Genomic DNA, 14,085 nt, shown 5'->3' on the forward strand with positions numbered 1-14,085 from the left:
AGTAGAGATGGATGGAAGTTAAGCAGTTGTCATGGTGCACTAAAATGCTCGGCCTACTCACCAAGAGCATGTGCTTGGTTTGTACAGTTATTTTGTGCTTGGTATAGGAAGCAGTGTTGCATTATTCTGTTTTGTACATTTGTTATCCAGCAAACTGGACTTAGTTGAACATTTGACGTCTTATTCAGACATATTCAAATTTATGAGTTTGCGTTTGACTCCTTTTTTATTTTTTTTTCTTGTTGTGTGTTCTATAGGAGAAATGGAAAAGTCCAGCATTGTCGGATACACTCCAGACAGGAGGCGGGCAGCCCCAAGTTTTTCCTAACAGATAACCTTGTTTTTGAAAGTTTGTACGCACTGATCAACCACTACCAGCAGATGCCATTGAGGTGTAATGAGTTTGAGATGAGGCTGACCGAGCCTGTTCCACAAACCAATGCACATGAGAGCAAAGAGTGAGTTATGGGAATAATGGACATAAGTGGTTGTGGTTAAATTATGGGCAGGATTATATGGCGGCAAAAGAGGAATGATTACTGTAGAGCATGAAGGGTACTGCAAACCAATTTTGCGGTCGGCATATTACTTTTTGAATGTGTATATAATGTTCTTTTTGCAGATGGTACCATGCCAGCCTTACCCGAGCTCAAGCTGAACACATGCTGATGAGAGTACCGCGGGACGGTGCTTTCCTAGTGCGTAAAAGGAGTGAGCCCAACTCTTATGCAATATCATTCAGGTGAGAGGCGGAATATTGTGCATGTTCCAAGAGCCGCTTTTTGAACAACGTTTCTTACATTTCTTTCCTTGACCTGGTGCAGGGCGGAGGGGAAGATCAAGCACTGCCGGGTGCAGCAGGAGGGTCAGAGTGTAGTACTGGGCAGTTCAGAGTTTGACAGCTTGGTGGATCTCATTAGTTATTTTGAGAAGCATCCATTATACCGTAAGATGAAGCTGAGATATCCCATCAACGAAGAGACTCTGGAAAAGATCGGCACAAATGTGAGCGGTAAATCTGGGATTTTGCATATTGACCTTTTTATCTTGGAAAGTATGCACCCTTCACTATACTTTTTGTGTTGTAGGAACCAGATTATGGGGCACTTTATGAGGGGAGGAATCCTGGTTTCTATGTGGAGCCGAACCCCATGCCCGCATTCAAGGTATTCCTACACAAAACTTGTGTCTAGACGTCTGTGTCTCCTTTTACCAACAATCCTTTGTTTTTTCCCTTCCTAATATTCCTTTTTCTCTCCTTGGATCTCACTCCTCCTGTGCCCCAGTGCTCTGTTAGGGCCCTGTTTGATTATAAAGCTCAACGAGAGGATGAACTTACTTTCACAAAGAATGCTGTCATCCAGAATGTGGATAAGCAGGAGGGTGGATGGTAAGCACATTGCCTGCCATGTTCTTTACATTATGTCTGTCCCATCCCCTACCTAGATGTCTTTTAAAGGGCACTGGAAGGTACAAACCCGGAGAGCAAAATGCGGCAATGACCAGCAGTATTGCCGAGACATGTACAATTGTCAACTTAGATTAGTAAATCTCATGTGCAGAAAGTTAAACTTAGGAAAGGGGTCTCAATATTGGGAGCCAGGTACAGGTAAATGCTCTGTATTAGTAGCTCATGGATTTGGATGACCTTGCCCATCCATGTAATACATAGACTGCCATTTCTTTGAAAGGCGCCATGTAAATAATACATGGTCACTGCATGTGTTACTAATCACATATTTTCGTCTGACAATATTAGTTACTTGCTGGAGGCTTTAGAAGCTTTTCACCAGGTTGTATCTATTTTATATAAGGGGTGGACAAGCCCTTTAATTTCTGAAATGTCTCTATTTGGAATCTATTAATGCTACTACCTTTCTTATAGTATTAATAATGATGTATATACGTTTATTTGTTTTGAAGGTGGAGAGGAGACTATGGTGGTAAAAAGCAGATGTGGTTCCCTTCAAACTATGTGGAGGAGATCTTCAGCCCACCTGAACCTGAACCGGAGCGACCGGTAAGTGTATAGACCCAAGTGACTGTACATGACTCGCATATAAATTGGTATATTCGCACTCATCCATCCGACCTAACATAGGCACGGTGAATGTGCAGGTTACAGTCTTCAGTGCCAGAGCATTCCCAATATTTAAAATAAAAAAACAAAAACAAAACTTCAGACTTGTAAAGGTTTATTATTTATCATTATAACCCCATTTATTCCATGGCACTTTACATATGAAAAGGGGTATACATAGTATGTACAAGTACAATAATCATAAACAATGCAAGGCATAGACAGATACATGAGGAGAGAGGGCCCTGCCCATGAGGGCTCAGTCTACAGGGGCTTTAAGAAGTGTCATGTGGGGCAACCATGCTTTGGGCTAGGGTACTAGTGTAAGGATCGTGGTGTAGGCAGAGTACAGTCATTGTAGGCAAGTTTGAAAAGATTCTGCCGTGCTGTTTCCTTAGGCAATCCATGCAAATTCAAGATGTCATGGCTGAGGTGTGCACAATACCAGATTATGTAATGGTTTATCTATTTCATGAACTATGACAATTTTCTATTCTGTATTTTCAGCATCTGGATGAGAACAGCCCTCTAGGAGACCTCCTTGGCGGAATATTGGACGTGCCATCTTGTCAGATTGGTAAGGTGTTATATACATGATCTGTGCAAAATTTAGATGCAGGTTTTCTCCAGCCCACTAGGTGATTTACTTCTTTGTCTTTTATTTTAGCTATCCGGCATGAGGGGCTGAACAATCGCCCATATGTTTTCTCTATAAATGTCCCATCTGTGACCAGATCTCCACTTGATGTTGCTGCTGACTCAGCAGAAGACATGCAAGACTGGGTGAGAAAAATCCGGGAAGCAGCTCAGACAGCAGACGCTCGGGTATGAAGATCTACATGTTGTGTGTTTTTTTTGTTTTTTTTTTTTGTTTTTTTTTTTGTTTTTTTTGCACCAAATTTTTTTCCTTCACTTCTTTCAAGGGCTATAACTTTATCATCCTATCAACATAGTTGTACATGAGCTTGTGTTTTGCAGGACAAATTTTAGTTTTGAATGCACAGTTCATTTTAAGATGTAATTTACTGAAAGATGGGAAAATGAAGAAAAAAAAAATCGCAGTTCCGTCATTGTTTTTGGGAGTTTTGTTTTTACGATGTTATGCAGTGAACGTGACCTGACAACATGGTTCTCCAGGCCCATTATGATTACAGTGATACCAAACCTTGGGTTATGTGCACACAATGTCTTTTTCACGGCAGATTCCAAAAGTGCCCCATAAAATAACATTGCTGTGCACATTTTCCTTCTTTCTTCGGCGCTCCATTGGGAGACCCAGACGATTGGGTGTATAGCTACTGCCTCCGGAGGCCACACAAAGTATTACACTAAAAAGTGTAAGGCCCCTCCCCTTCTGCCTATACACCCCCCGTGGGATCACGGGCTGCTTCAGTTTTATGCTTTGTGCGAAGGAGGTCAGACATCCACGCATAGCTCCACTGTTTTAGTCAGCAGCAGCTGCTGACTATGTCGGATGGAAGAAAAGAGGGCCCATACTAGGGCCCCCAGCATGCTCCCTTCTCACCCCACTTTTGTCGGGTGTTTGTTAAGGTTGAGGTACCCATTGCGGGTACGGAGGCTGGAGCCCACATGCTGTTTTCCTTCCCCATCCCCCTGAAGGGCTCTGGTGAAGTGGGATCTTACCGGCCTCCAGGCTCTGAGGCCGGGCTCCATCCACAGACCCGGAGATCCTGCTGGAATGGAGCGGAGTATCGTCAGGGACAGGCCCTGCAACGTTAAGGTACTCTGTGTCCCCGTACAGTCTATGCACAGACACACTCCAGCGTTGCTGGGTGTGTTAGTGCGCCGGGGACAGTAGCGCTGCGCGCTTGGGCTTTACTCACTGCAGCTTAGCTGAGTGAGTTTATGTGTCGGGAACTACCGCGCCAGCCGCTGTTGGAGCTGCGGCGCGGCTGAGACTTGTGGTGCGCCGGGGACTTTCGCGCTGCCGCGCTTTTACGACGGCAGCGCTTATAAATCTAGTCCCCGGCTTTTGCGGCCTAGTTACGTTTCGTTCCCGCCCCCAACCCTGCCAGTCAGGGAAGGGGCGAGACGCTGTGCAATGATCAGCGCCGAGGGCTGGAGTCTTATTTACATACTCCAGCCCTCTCACTGGGCACAGGGGGACGCCAGTTTCCCGCTCTTGTCTGGGGCACGCCCACGGCCCGCCCCTCTTCACAGGACGCCGGCAGCCATTCCTGCAGGCAATCTAAGCTGGAGAACGGACACAGGCTCTGGGAGACCCAGCAAAGGGATTCTGGCGACCACTTACCCGCTTATGCGGGCGGTAAGCAGCACCTTGGTGCTGACCCCACTATTGCCACAGTGGTTTTTTTTGTGTACTTTACCCTTGTATTTATATTTGCAAGACCATACACAGACACACGCCAGCATTGCTGGGCGTGTTAGTGCGCCGAGGACAACAGCGCTGCGCGCTTGGACTATACTCACTGCAGCTTAGCTGAGTGAGTTTATCTGTGGGAAACTGCCGCGCTGGAGGCTGCGGCGCGGCTGAGACTTGTGGCTGTACGGTCGCTTCTTGGCGGTATACCCCTAGATAGCTCTGAGGAGACAACAGCATGTCGTCAGCATAGAGCAAGGGGGCCAAGGCACAGGTTTTCTATGCTGTCTGTACCGCACGTGAGGCTGTTTTACCGGCAGGTTCCACTAACCCCTAATGGGTAGAGTCTCTGCTAGTGGTGGCCCAGAGAGGGCCACCTGTGAAACTGTCCAGAGGACAGAGTTTGCAGTTTTTTTGCTGATAAAATGTCTTGGACTATGAACAAAATTCTAGCAACTTTGCAGTCCAAGGCGGTGACTCAGACCAAGGGCATTGTTGAATCAAGGCTCCCCGGTCTCCCTCAGTTGGAACTAATCCGTGCTCCAAGGGGGTCCCATACATCCCAGCGGACGACAGTCCCAGACAGCCTAAGCGAGCTCGCTGGGAGAGACCCTCGACTTCACACACTGGTCAGGGTCTCAGCGAGAGGATTCTCTGTATGATGAGGTAGCTGGTCAGGTTTCTGATCCTGAGACCGCTTTCATTCTGGATGCTCCTAATGGGACGCCATGGTGAATGATCTCATAGCGCCCATCAATACACTGGTGGATATTTCTCCCTCAGCCCCTCCAGTGGAGGAGGCAGCTTCAGCAGGAGAAATTCCATTTCAGGTATCCCAAGCGTAAATTCAGTACTTTTTGGGCCTCTCTGACTCAGAGGAGCAGTCCAGAAACGCTACGCTTATCCAGACAAGCTTTTCTCCGCCGCGCCATCCTCCATAGTTGCAGTGGAAGATGGGACTTCACTTAAAGATGCCATTGACAGACAGATGGACCTCTGGTTGAAATCTGTCTGTGAAGCTATCGGTGTGTCGTTTGCTCCGGCATTCGCAGCCGTATGGGCACTCCAAGCTATTTCAGCTGGTCTTGCGCAGATAGACACTGTCACACGTACATCTGTGCCGCAGGTGGCGTCCTTAACCTCGCATGCATTGCGACTTACGCTATTCATGCTGTCCTGGACTCTACGAGCCGTACGCCGGTGGCATACGCCAACTCCGTGGTTTTGCGCAGACCCTTGGGGTTAAGGGAATGGAAGGCAGCTCCTGCTTCCAAAAAGGGCTTAACCAGTTTGCCATTATCTGGTGACAGACTGTTGGCTGAGCGATTGGATGAAATCATTAAACAGGCCAAGGGTAAGGATTCTTCCTTACACCAGCCCAGATCAAACAAAACCCAAGGAAGGACAGTCGACGTTTCGGTCCTTTCCAGGCTCGGGCTGGTCCCAATTTTCCTAGTCCAAAAGGACTCAAAAGGCTCAGAGGGGCTCAGACTCCTGGCGGGCTCAATCACGACCAAAGAAGGCAGCCGGAGGAACCGCTACCAAGGCGGTTTCCTCATGACTTTCAGCCCTCTCTCTCTCTCCGCATCCGCGGTCGGTGGCAGACTCTCCCGCTTTGGCGGCATTTAGCTGCCACAGGTCAAAGACCGGTGGGTGAGACACATTTTGTCTCACGTGTACAGGATAGAGTTTTGTTCTCGTCCTCCGGCTCGATTCTTCAGAACTTCCCCAGGAGTGATAATCCCTGTTCCTCTTCAGGAACAAGATCACGGTTTTTACTCCAATCTGGTTGTGGTGCCAAAAAAGGACGGCTCTTCCGTTCCATTCTAGACCTAAAACTGCTCAAAAAGCAGTGTAAACCAGGCGGTTCCGGATGGAATCCCTCCGCTCCGTCATTGCCTCAAGGTCTCAAGGAGATTTCCTAGCATCAAGAGACATCAGGATGCTTATCTCCACGTGCCGATTGCTCCAGAGCACCAGCGTTTGCTGCGATTCGTTATAGCATCTTCAGTTCGTAGACCTGCCCTTAGGTCTGGCGACAGCCCCACGGGTTTTCACCAAGGTCATGGCTGCAGTGGTAGCAGTCCTGCACTCTCAGGGTCACTCTGTGATCCCTTACTTGGACGATCTACTTGTCAACGCACCCTCTCAAGAGGCATGCCAACTCAGCCTGAACGTTGCGCTGGAGACTCTCCAGAGTTTCGGGTGGATCATCAACTTTTCAAAGTTAAATCTGACACCGACCCAATCACTGACATATCTTGGCATAGAGTTCTATACTCTCTCAGCGATAGTGAAGCTTCCGCTGGACAAACAGCGTTCACTACAGACGGGGGTGCAGTCTCTCCTTCAAGGCCAGTCACACCCCTTAAGACGCCTCATGCACTTCCTAGCGAAGATGGTAGCAGCAATGGAGGCAGTCCCTTTCGCGCAGTTTCATCTGCGTCCACTTCAATGGGACATTCTCCGCCAAAGCGATGGGAAGTCGACGTCCCTAGACAGTAACGTCTCCCTTTCTCAGACGGTCAAGGACTCTCTTCAGTGGTGACTTCTTCCCACCTCATTATCAAAAGGAAGGTCCTTCCTACCCCCATCCTGGACGGTGGTCACGACAGACGTGAGTCTGTCAGGGTGGAGAATAGTCTTTCTCCACCACAGGGCTCAGGGTACGTGGACTCAGCAGGAGTCCACCCTTCAGATCAATGTTCTGGAAATCTAAGCAGTGTATCTTGCCCTGCAAGCCTTCCAGCAGCGGCTGGAATGCAAACAGATCCGAGTTCAGTCGGACAACTCCACAGCGGTAGCATACATCAACCACCAAGGCAGAATACGCAGTCGGCAAGCCTCCCAAGAAGTCCGGCGGACTCTGATGTGGGTGGAAGACAGAGCATCCACCATATCCGCAGTTCACATCCCGGGCGTAGAAAACTGGGAAGCAGACTTCCTCAGTCGCCAGGGTATGGACGCAGGGGAATGGTCTCTGCACCCGGACGGGTTTCAGGAAATCTGGGGCCTTCGGGGGAGGCCGGACGTCGACCTAATGGCGTCTAGGCACAACACCAAGGTCACGAGTTTCATGGTGTGGTCTTACGATCAACGAGCTCTGGCGGCAGGCGCCTTAGTTCAGGATGGGTCGCAGTTCCAGCGACCCTATGTGTTTCCCCCTCTGGCACTGTTGCCCAGAGTGCTACGCAAGATCAGCTCCGATTGCCGCCGCGCCATCCTCGTCGCCCCAGACTGGCAGAGGAGGTCGTGGTACCCGGATCTGTGGCATCTCACAGTCGGCCAGCCGTGGGCACTACCAGACCGGCCAAACTTACTGTCCCAAGGGCCGTTTTCTATCTGAATCCTACGGCCCTGAACCTGACTAGGTGGCCATTGAGTCCTGGATCCTAGCGTCTTCAGGATTATCTCATGACGTCATTGCCACCATGTGACGGGCTAGGAAGCCGACGTCTGCCAAGATCTACCACTGTACGTGGAAGATATTCTTACCTTAGGGCTCTGCTCAGGGAGTGTCTCCCTGGCCATTTGCATTGCCTACTTTTCTTTCCTTCCTGCAATCGGGTTGGGAAACAGGTTTGTTGCTCGGCTCCCTTAAAGGACAAGTTCCAGCGCTGTCTGTATTCTTTCAGAAGCGCCTAGCACGACTTCCTCAGGTACGCACGTTCCTGCAGGGGGTTTGTCACATTGTCCCTCCGTACTGAGGCCGTTAGACCCATGGGATCTGAACAGGGTACTAATTGCTCTCCAGAAGCCGCCCTGCGGGCCTCTGAGGGATGTTTCACTTTCTCCACTTTCACAGAAAGTGGCCTTTCTGGTAGCGGTCACGTCTCTTCGGAGAGTGTCCGAGCTAGCAGCGCGGTCATCCAAAGCTCCCTTCCTGGTGCTTCACCAAGACAAGGTAGTGCTGCGCCCGATTCCGGAGTTTCTCCCTAAGGTGATATCCCCTTTTCATCACAATCAGGATATCTCCTTACCTTCCTTTTGTTCTTATCCATTTCATCGATATGAAATGGATTTGCATTGTTGGATCTGGTGAAGAGCACTCAGAATCTACATTTCCCGCACGACGCCCCTGCGCCGATCGGATGCACTCTTTGTCCTTGTCACTGGTCAGCGCAAGGGGTCGCAGGCTGCCAAATCCACCCTGGCTCGATGGATCAAGGAACCAATCCTTGAAGCCTACCGTTCTGCTGGGCTTCCGGTTCCATCAGGGCTGAAGGCCCATTCTACCAGAGCCGTGGGTGCGTCCTGGGCATTACGGCACCAGGCTACGGCTCAGCAGGTGTGCCAGGCGGCTACCTGGGCGAGTCTGCACGCCTTCACCAAGCGTTATCAGGTGCATGCCTAAGCTTAGGCGGATGCCAGCCTAAGTAGAAGAGTCCTGCAGGCGGCGGTTGCCTCCATGTAGGGAAGGGCTGTTTTTACAGTCCAAACTTGAGGTATTAATTTACCCACCCAGGGACTGCTTTTGGACGTCCCAATCGTCTGGGTCTCCCAATGGAGCGCCGAAGAAGGGAATTTTGTTACTTACCGTAAATTCCTTTTCTTCTAGCTCCAATTGGGAGACCCAGCACCCGCCCCTGTTCCTTCGGGATTTTTGGTTGTTCGGGTACACATGTTGTTCATGTTGAATGGTTTCAGTTCTCCGATGTTCCTTCGGATTGAATTTGTTTAACCAGTTATTGGCTTTCCTCCTTCTTGCTTTTGCACTAAAACTGAAGCAGCCCGTGATCCCACGGGGGGTGTATAGGCAGAAGGGGAGGGGCCTTACACTTTTTAGTGTAATACTTTGTGTGGCCTCCGGAGGCAGTAGCTATACACCCAATCGTCTGGGTCTCCCAATTGGAGCTAGAAGAAAAGGAATTTACGGTAAGTAACAAAATTCCCTTCTTTGTCACATCTTCACATCTTTTAACCGCTTCCGTTTTCTGACCCCTTGTAGTTGTTGAAAGAAGTGACCTGTCCATTTCTTGTTTGGCTGCCGCGAAGAGCTGCCAGCTCTCTGTACTTGAAATTATTGCTTATTTTATACTTAATTAAGAACTTTGAAAGAAAAAAAAAATGATTTGTGTTGCCATTTTCTTTGTCGCTCCATTGGGAGACCCAGACAATTGGGTGTATAGCTTCTGCCTCCGGAGGCCACACAAAGTATTACACTTTAAAAAGTGTAACCCCTCCCCTCTGCCTATACACCCTCCCGTGCATCACGGGCTCCTCAGTTTTATGCTTTGTGTTGAAGGAGGCACACATTCACTCAAGCTCCCATTTTAGTCAGCAGCAGCTGCTGATTGTATCGGATGGAAGAAAAGAGGGCCCCCAACAGGGCCCCCGGCATGCTCCCTTCTCACCCCACTAAGTCGGCGGTGCTGTTAAGGTTGAGGTACCCATTGCGGGTACAAAGGCTGGAGCCACATGCCGTTTTTCCTTCCCCATCCCTTAGAGGCTCTGGGAGAAGTGGGATCCTAACCGGTCACCATTCACTGGGACCAGGCTCCCTCCGCAGCCCCTGGGGGAATCTGCCGGACAGGAGACTGGGTATCATCAGGGACAGGCCCTGCATCTAAAAGGTACTCTGTGTCCCCTTGGGGACGGTGCATGGAGCGCCTGTGTTACAGACGCTGCAGCGGCTGCTGTTTTTTTGTGACGACCGGGACTACCGCGCCGACCGCGCCTGTTTGCCGGCCGTGCTATTAAATTTAGTCCCCGGCTTCTGCGGCCTAGTACCAAAACTCCCGCCCCCGGGCCTGCCAGTCAGGGGTAAGGGCGGGACGGTCGACTGGACGTCGGCAGTGAGGGCTGGAGCATACTTAGGTGTCCTCCTCCCCCCTCACTGAGCACTGTGGGGCACCAGATTCCCGCACTTTATTAGTCACCGCCCACGGCTCCCTCCTCCCCTGAGAGCTCGGGCAGACATTTTTACAATCACTTCTGCCGGTGGAGGATTTCAGAACGAGCTCTGCAGCTCTGGGAGGCCCAGGCAGGGAATCTGGTGGACACACAACCGCTTTGGGCGGTCGGTAAGCCACACCGGTTACCCGGTGCTGGCCCCCCTAGGGTGCCGAAGTGTATATATATGTATATATATCTATCTTTGTATACATTTCTCTGTTCGGCCGCATTGTTTTGCTTTTGGCTATACACCCTCACTGATCACTCTCAGAGGAGACAACAGCATGTCGTCCGCAAAGAGCAAGGGTGCCAAGGCACAGGCTTATTTTGCAACCTGTACCTCTTGTGCGGCTCTGTTACCTGCAGGTTCCACCTACCCTCACTGTGAGTTCATCGCCCCCAGGCCCCTCTCGGTCGGCGCAGCAGAGTGCTCCTGGGGTGACACCTAGGTCCCACGGGGAGGACTCCGACACGGACCGCAGTCCCAGACCGGCTAAGAGGGCTCGCTGGGAACCTTCCCCGACTTCATCACGCTGTTCGGGGTCTCAGCATGAGGACTCTCTGGAGGATGAAGCGGAGGTCACAGCTCAGGGCTCTGATCCTGACGTTGCTCTCAATCTTGATACACCTGAAGGGGACGCCATAGTAAATGATCTTATAGCGTCCATCAACCAGGTGCTAGATCTTTCTCCCCCAACTCCACCTGTAGAGGAGTCGGCTTCGCAGCAGGAGAAACACCAGTTTAGGTTTCCCAAACGTACACGGAGTGCGTTTTTCGATCACTCTAACTTCAGAGATGCTGTCCAGAAGCACAGAGCATTTCCGGACAAGCGCTTTACTAAGCGCCTTAATGACACACGTTACCCCTTCCCCCCTGACGTAGTTAAGGGATGGGCTCAGTGTCCCAAGGTGGATCCTCCAGTCTCCAGACTGGCGGCTAGATCCGTAGTATCAGTGGCAGATGGTTCATCGCTCAAGGATGCCACTGACAGGCAAATAGAGCTCCTGATGAAATCCATCTATGAAGCCATAGGCGCGTCTTTTGCTCCGGCCTTTGCAGCCGTGTGGGCACTCCAAGCTATCTCAGCTTGTCTGTCTGAGATTAATGCGGTCACACGTACCTCTGCTCCGCAAGTTGTGTCTTTGACTTCTCAGGCGTCGGCCTTTTCGTCCTACGCCATGAACGCCGTCCTGGACTCTGCGAGTCGTACAGCGGTAGCGTCCGCCAACTCGGTGGCAGTCCGCAGGGCCATGTGGCTACGCGAATGGAAGACAGACTCTGCTTCCAAGAAGTTCTTAACCGGTTTGCCATTTTCTGGCGACCGTTTTTTTGGCGAGCAATTGGATGAAATTATTAAACAATCCAAGGGAAAGGACTCGTCCTTACCCCAGTCCAAACCAAACAGACCTCAGCAACGAAAAATTCGATCGAGGTTTCGGTCCTTTCGGCCCTCAGCCAGGTCCCAATCTTCCACGTCCAACAGGTCAGAGAAGGGCCAGAGGAACTCTTCTGCATGGCGGTCTAAGTCACGTCCTCCAAAGACCGCCGGAGGAACCGCCTCCAAGGCGGCCTCCTCATGACTTTCGGCCGCCCCAAACTGCATTCTCGGTCGGTGGCAGGCTCTCCCGCTTTTGCGACGCCTGGTGGCCACACGTTCAAGACCGATGGGTGAGAGACATTCTGTCTCACGGTTACAGGATAGAGCTCAGTTCTCGTCCTCTGACTCGTTTCTTCAGAACATCTCCGCCCCCCCGAGCGAGCCAATGCACTTTTTCAGGCGGTGAACACTCTGAAGGCAGAAGGAGTTGTGATCCCCGTTCCCCTTCAAGAACGTGGTCGCGGTTTTTACTCCAACTTGTTCGTGGTGCCAAAAAAGGACGGATCATTCCGTCCCGTTCTGGACCTCAAACTGCTCAACAGACACGTGAGAACCAGACGGTTCCGGATGGAATCTCTCCGCTCTGTCATCGCCTCGATGTCCCAAGGAGACTTCCTAGCATCAATCGACATCAGGGATGCTTATCTCCATGTGCCGGTTGCACCCGAGCATCAACGCTTCCTGCGTTTCGCCATCGGGGACGAACACCTTCAGTTCGTGGCACTGCCTTTCGGCCTGGCGACAGCCCCACGGGTCTTCACCAAGGTTATGGCATCCGTGGTGGCGGTCCTACACTCTCAGGGCCACTTGGTGATCCCTTACTTAGACGATCTCCTAGTCAAGGCACCCTCCCGGGTGGCATGTCAACACAGCCTGACCATTGCTCTGGAGACTCTCCAGAGGTTCGGGTGGATCATCAATTTCCCAAAGTCAAAATTGACACCGACCCAATCACTGACTTACCTCGGGATGGAGTTTCATACTCTCTCAGCGATAGTGAAGCTTCCGCTGGACAAACAGCGTTCGCTGCAGACAGGGGTGCACTCTCTCCTTCGGGCCCAGTCACACCCCTTGAGGCGCCTCATGCACTTCCTAGGGAAGATGGTGGCAGCAATGAAGGCAGTTCCCTTTGCGCAGTTTCATCTGCGTCCACTTCAATGGGACATTCTCCGCAAATGGGACAGGAGGTCGACGTCCCTAGACAGGAACGTCACTCTTTCACTGGCAGCCAAAACCTCTCTTCAGTGGTGGCTTCTTCCCACTTCTTTGTCGAAGGGAAAATCCTTCCTGCCCCCATCCTGGGCTGTGGTCACGACGGACGCGAGTCTGTCAGGGTGGGGAGCGGTCTTCCTCCACCACAGGGCTCAGGGAACCTGGAATCCGACAGAGTCCTCCCTTCAGATCAATGTTCTGGAGATAAGGGCAGTGTATCTAGCCCTAAAGGCGTTCCATCGGTGGCTGGAGGGCAGGCAGATCCGCATACAGTCGGACAACGCCACGGCGGTCGCGTACATCAACCACCAGGGCAGCACACGCAGTCGTCAAGCCTTCCAAGAAGTTCGGCGGATTCTGCTGTGGGCGGAAGCCACAGCCTCCACCATCTCCGCAGTTCACATCCCGGGCGTAGAAAACTGGGAAGCAGACTTTCTCAGTCGCCAGGGCATGGACGCAGGGGAATGGTCTCTTCACCCGGACGTGTTTCAAGAGATCTGTTGCCGCTGGGGAACGCCGGACGTCGACCTCATGGCGTCTCGGCACAACCACAAAGTCCCGGCATTCATGGCACGGTCTCAAGATCACAGAGCTCTGGCGGCGGACGCGTTAGTTCAGGATTGGTCGCAGTTTCGACTGCCTTATGTATTTCCTCCTCTGGCACTGCTGCCCAGAGTGTTACGCAAGATCAGGTCCGACTGTCGTGGCGCCATCCTCGTCGCTCCAGACTGGCCGAGGAGGTCGTGGTACCTCACGGTGGGTCAACCGTGGGCACTCCCAGACCGACCAGACTTGCTGTCTCAAGGGCCATTTTTCCATCTGAATTCCGCGGCCCTCAACCTGACTGTGTGGCCATTGAGTCCTGGCTCCTAGCGTCCTCAGGGTTATCTCAAGATGTCATTGCCACTATGAGACAAGCCAGGAAACCAACGTCCGCCAAGATCTATCACAGGGCTTGGAGGATCTTCTTATCCTGGTGCTCTGATCAGGGTTTTACCCCCTGGCCGTTTGCCTTACCCACTTTTCTTTCTTTCCTTCAATCCGGAATGGACAAGGGTTTGTCTCTCGGCTCTCTCAAGGGACAAGTATCGGCGCTTTCCGTGTTTTTTTCAAAAGCGTCTAGCCAGGCTTCCGCAGGTCCGCACGTTCCTGCAGGGAGTTTGCCACATAGTCCCACC

At 51.4% G+C, this 14,085-nt stretch overlaps 1 protein-coding gene across 1 annotated transcript in view; it reads left to right on the top strand.

The window, feature by feature from the left end:
* The window catches only part of PLCG1 (phospholipase C gamma 1), a 131,865-nt gene that overhangs the window by 92,750 nt on the left and 25,030 nt on the right, over nt 1–14,085 (top strand). Inside the window, exons 17-24 of the mRNA XM_075349861.1 lie at nt 258–458; nt 623–742; nt 825–1,005; nt 1,089–1,166; nt 1,287–1,390; nt 1,924–2,020; nt 2,588–2,657; nt 2,748–2,905. Coding sequence (XP_075205976.1) covers nt 258–458; nt 623–742; nt 825–1,005; nt 1,089–1,166; nt 1,287–1,390; nt 1,924–2,020; nt 2,588–2,657; nt 2,748–2,905 — 1,009 coding nt within the window. The remainder of the gene's footprint in view (nt 1–257; nt 459–622; nt 743–824; nt 1,006–1,088; nt 1,167–1,286; nt 1,391–1,923; nt 2,021–2,587; nt 2,658–2,747; nt 2,906–14,085) is intronic.

Source organism: Anomaloglossus baeobatrachus, chromosome 5 (genome assembly GCF_048569485.1).
Source record: "Anomaloglossus baeobatrachus isolate aAnoBae1 chromosome 5, aAnoBae1.hap1, whole genome shotgun sequence".
NCBI lineage: Eukaryota > Metazoa > Chordata > Amphibia > Anura > Aromobatidae > Anomaloglossus > Anomaloglossus baeobatrachus.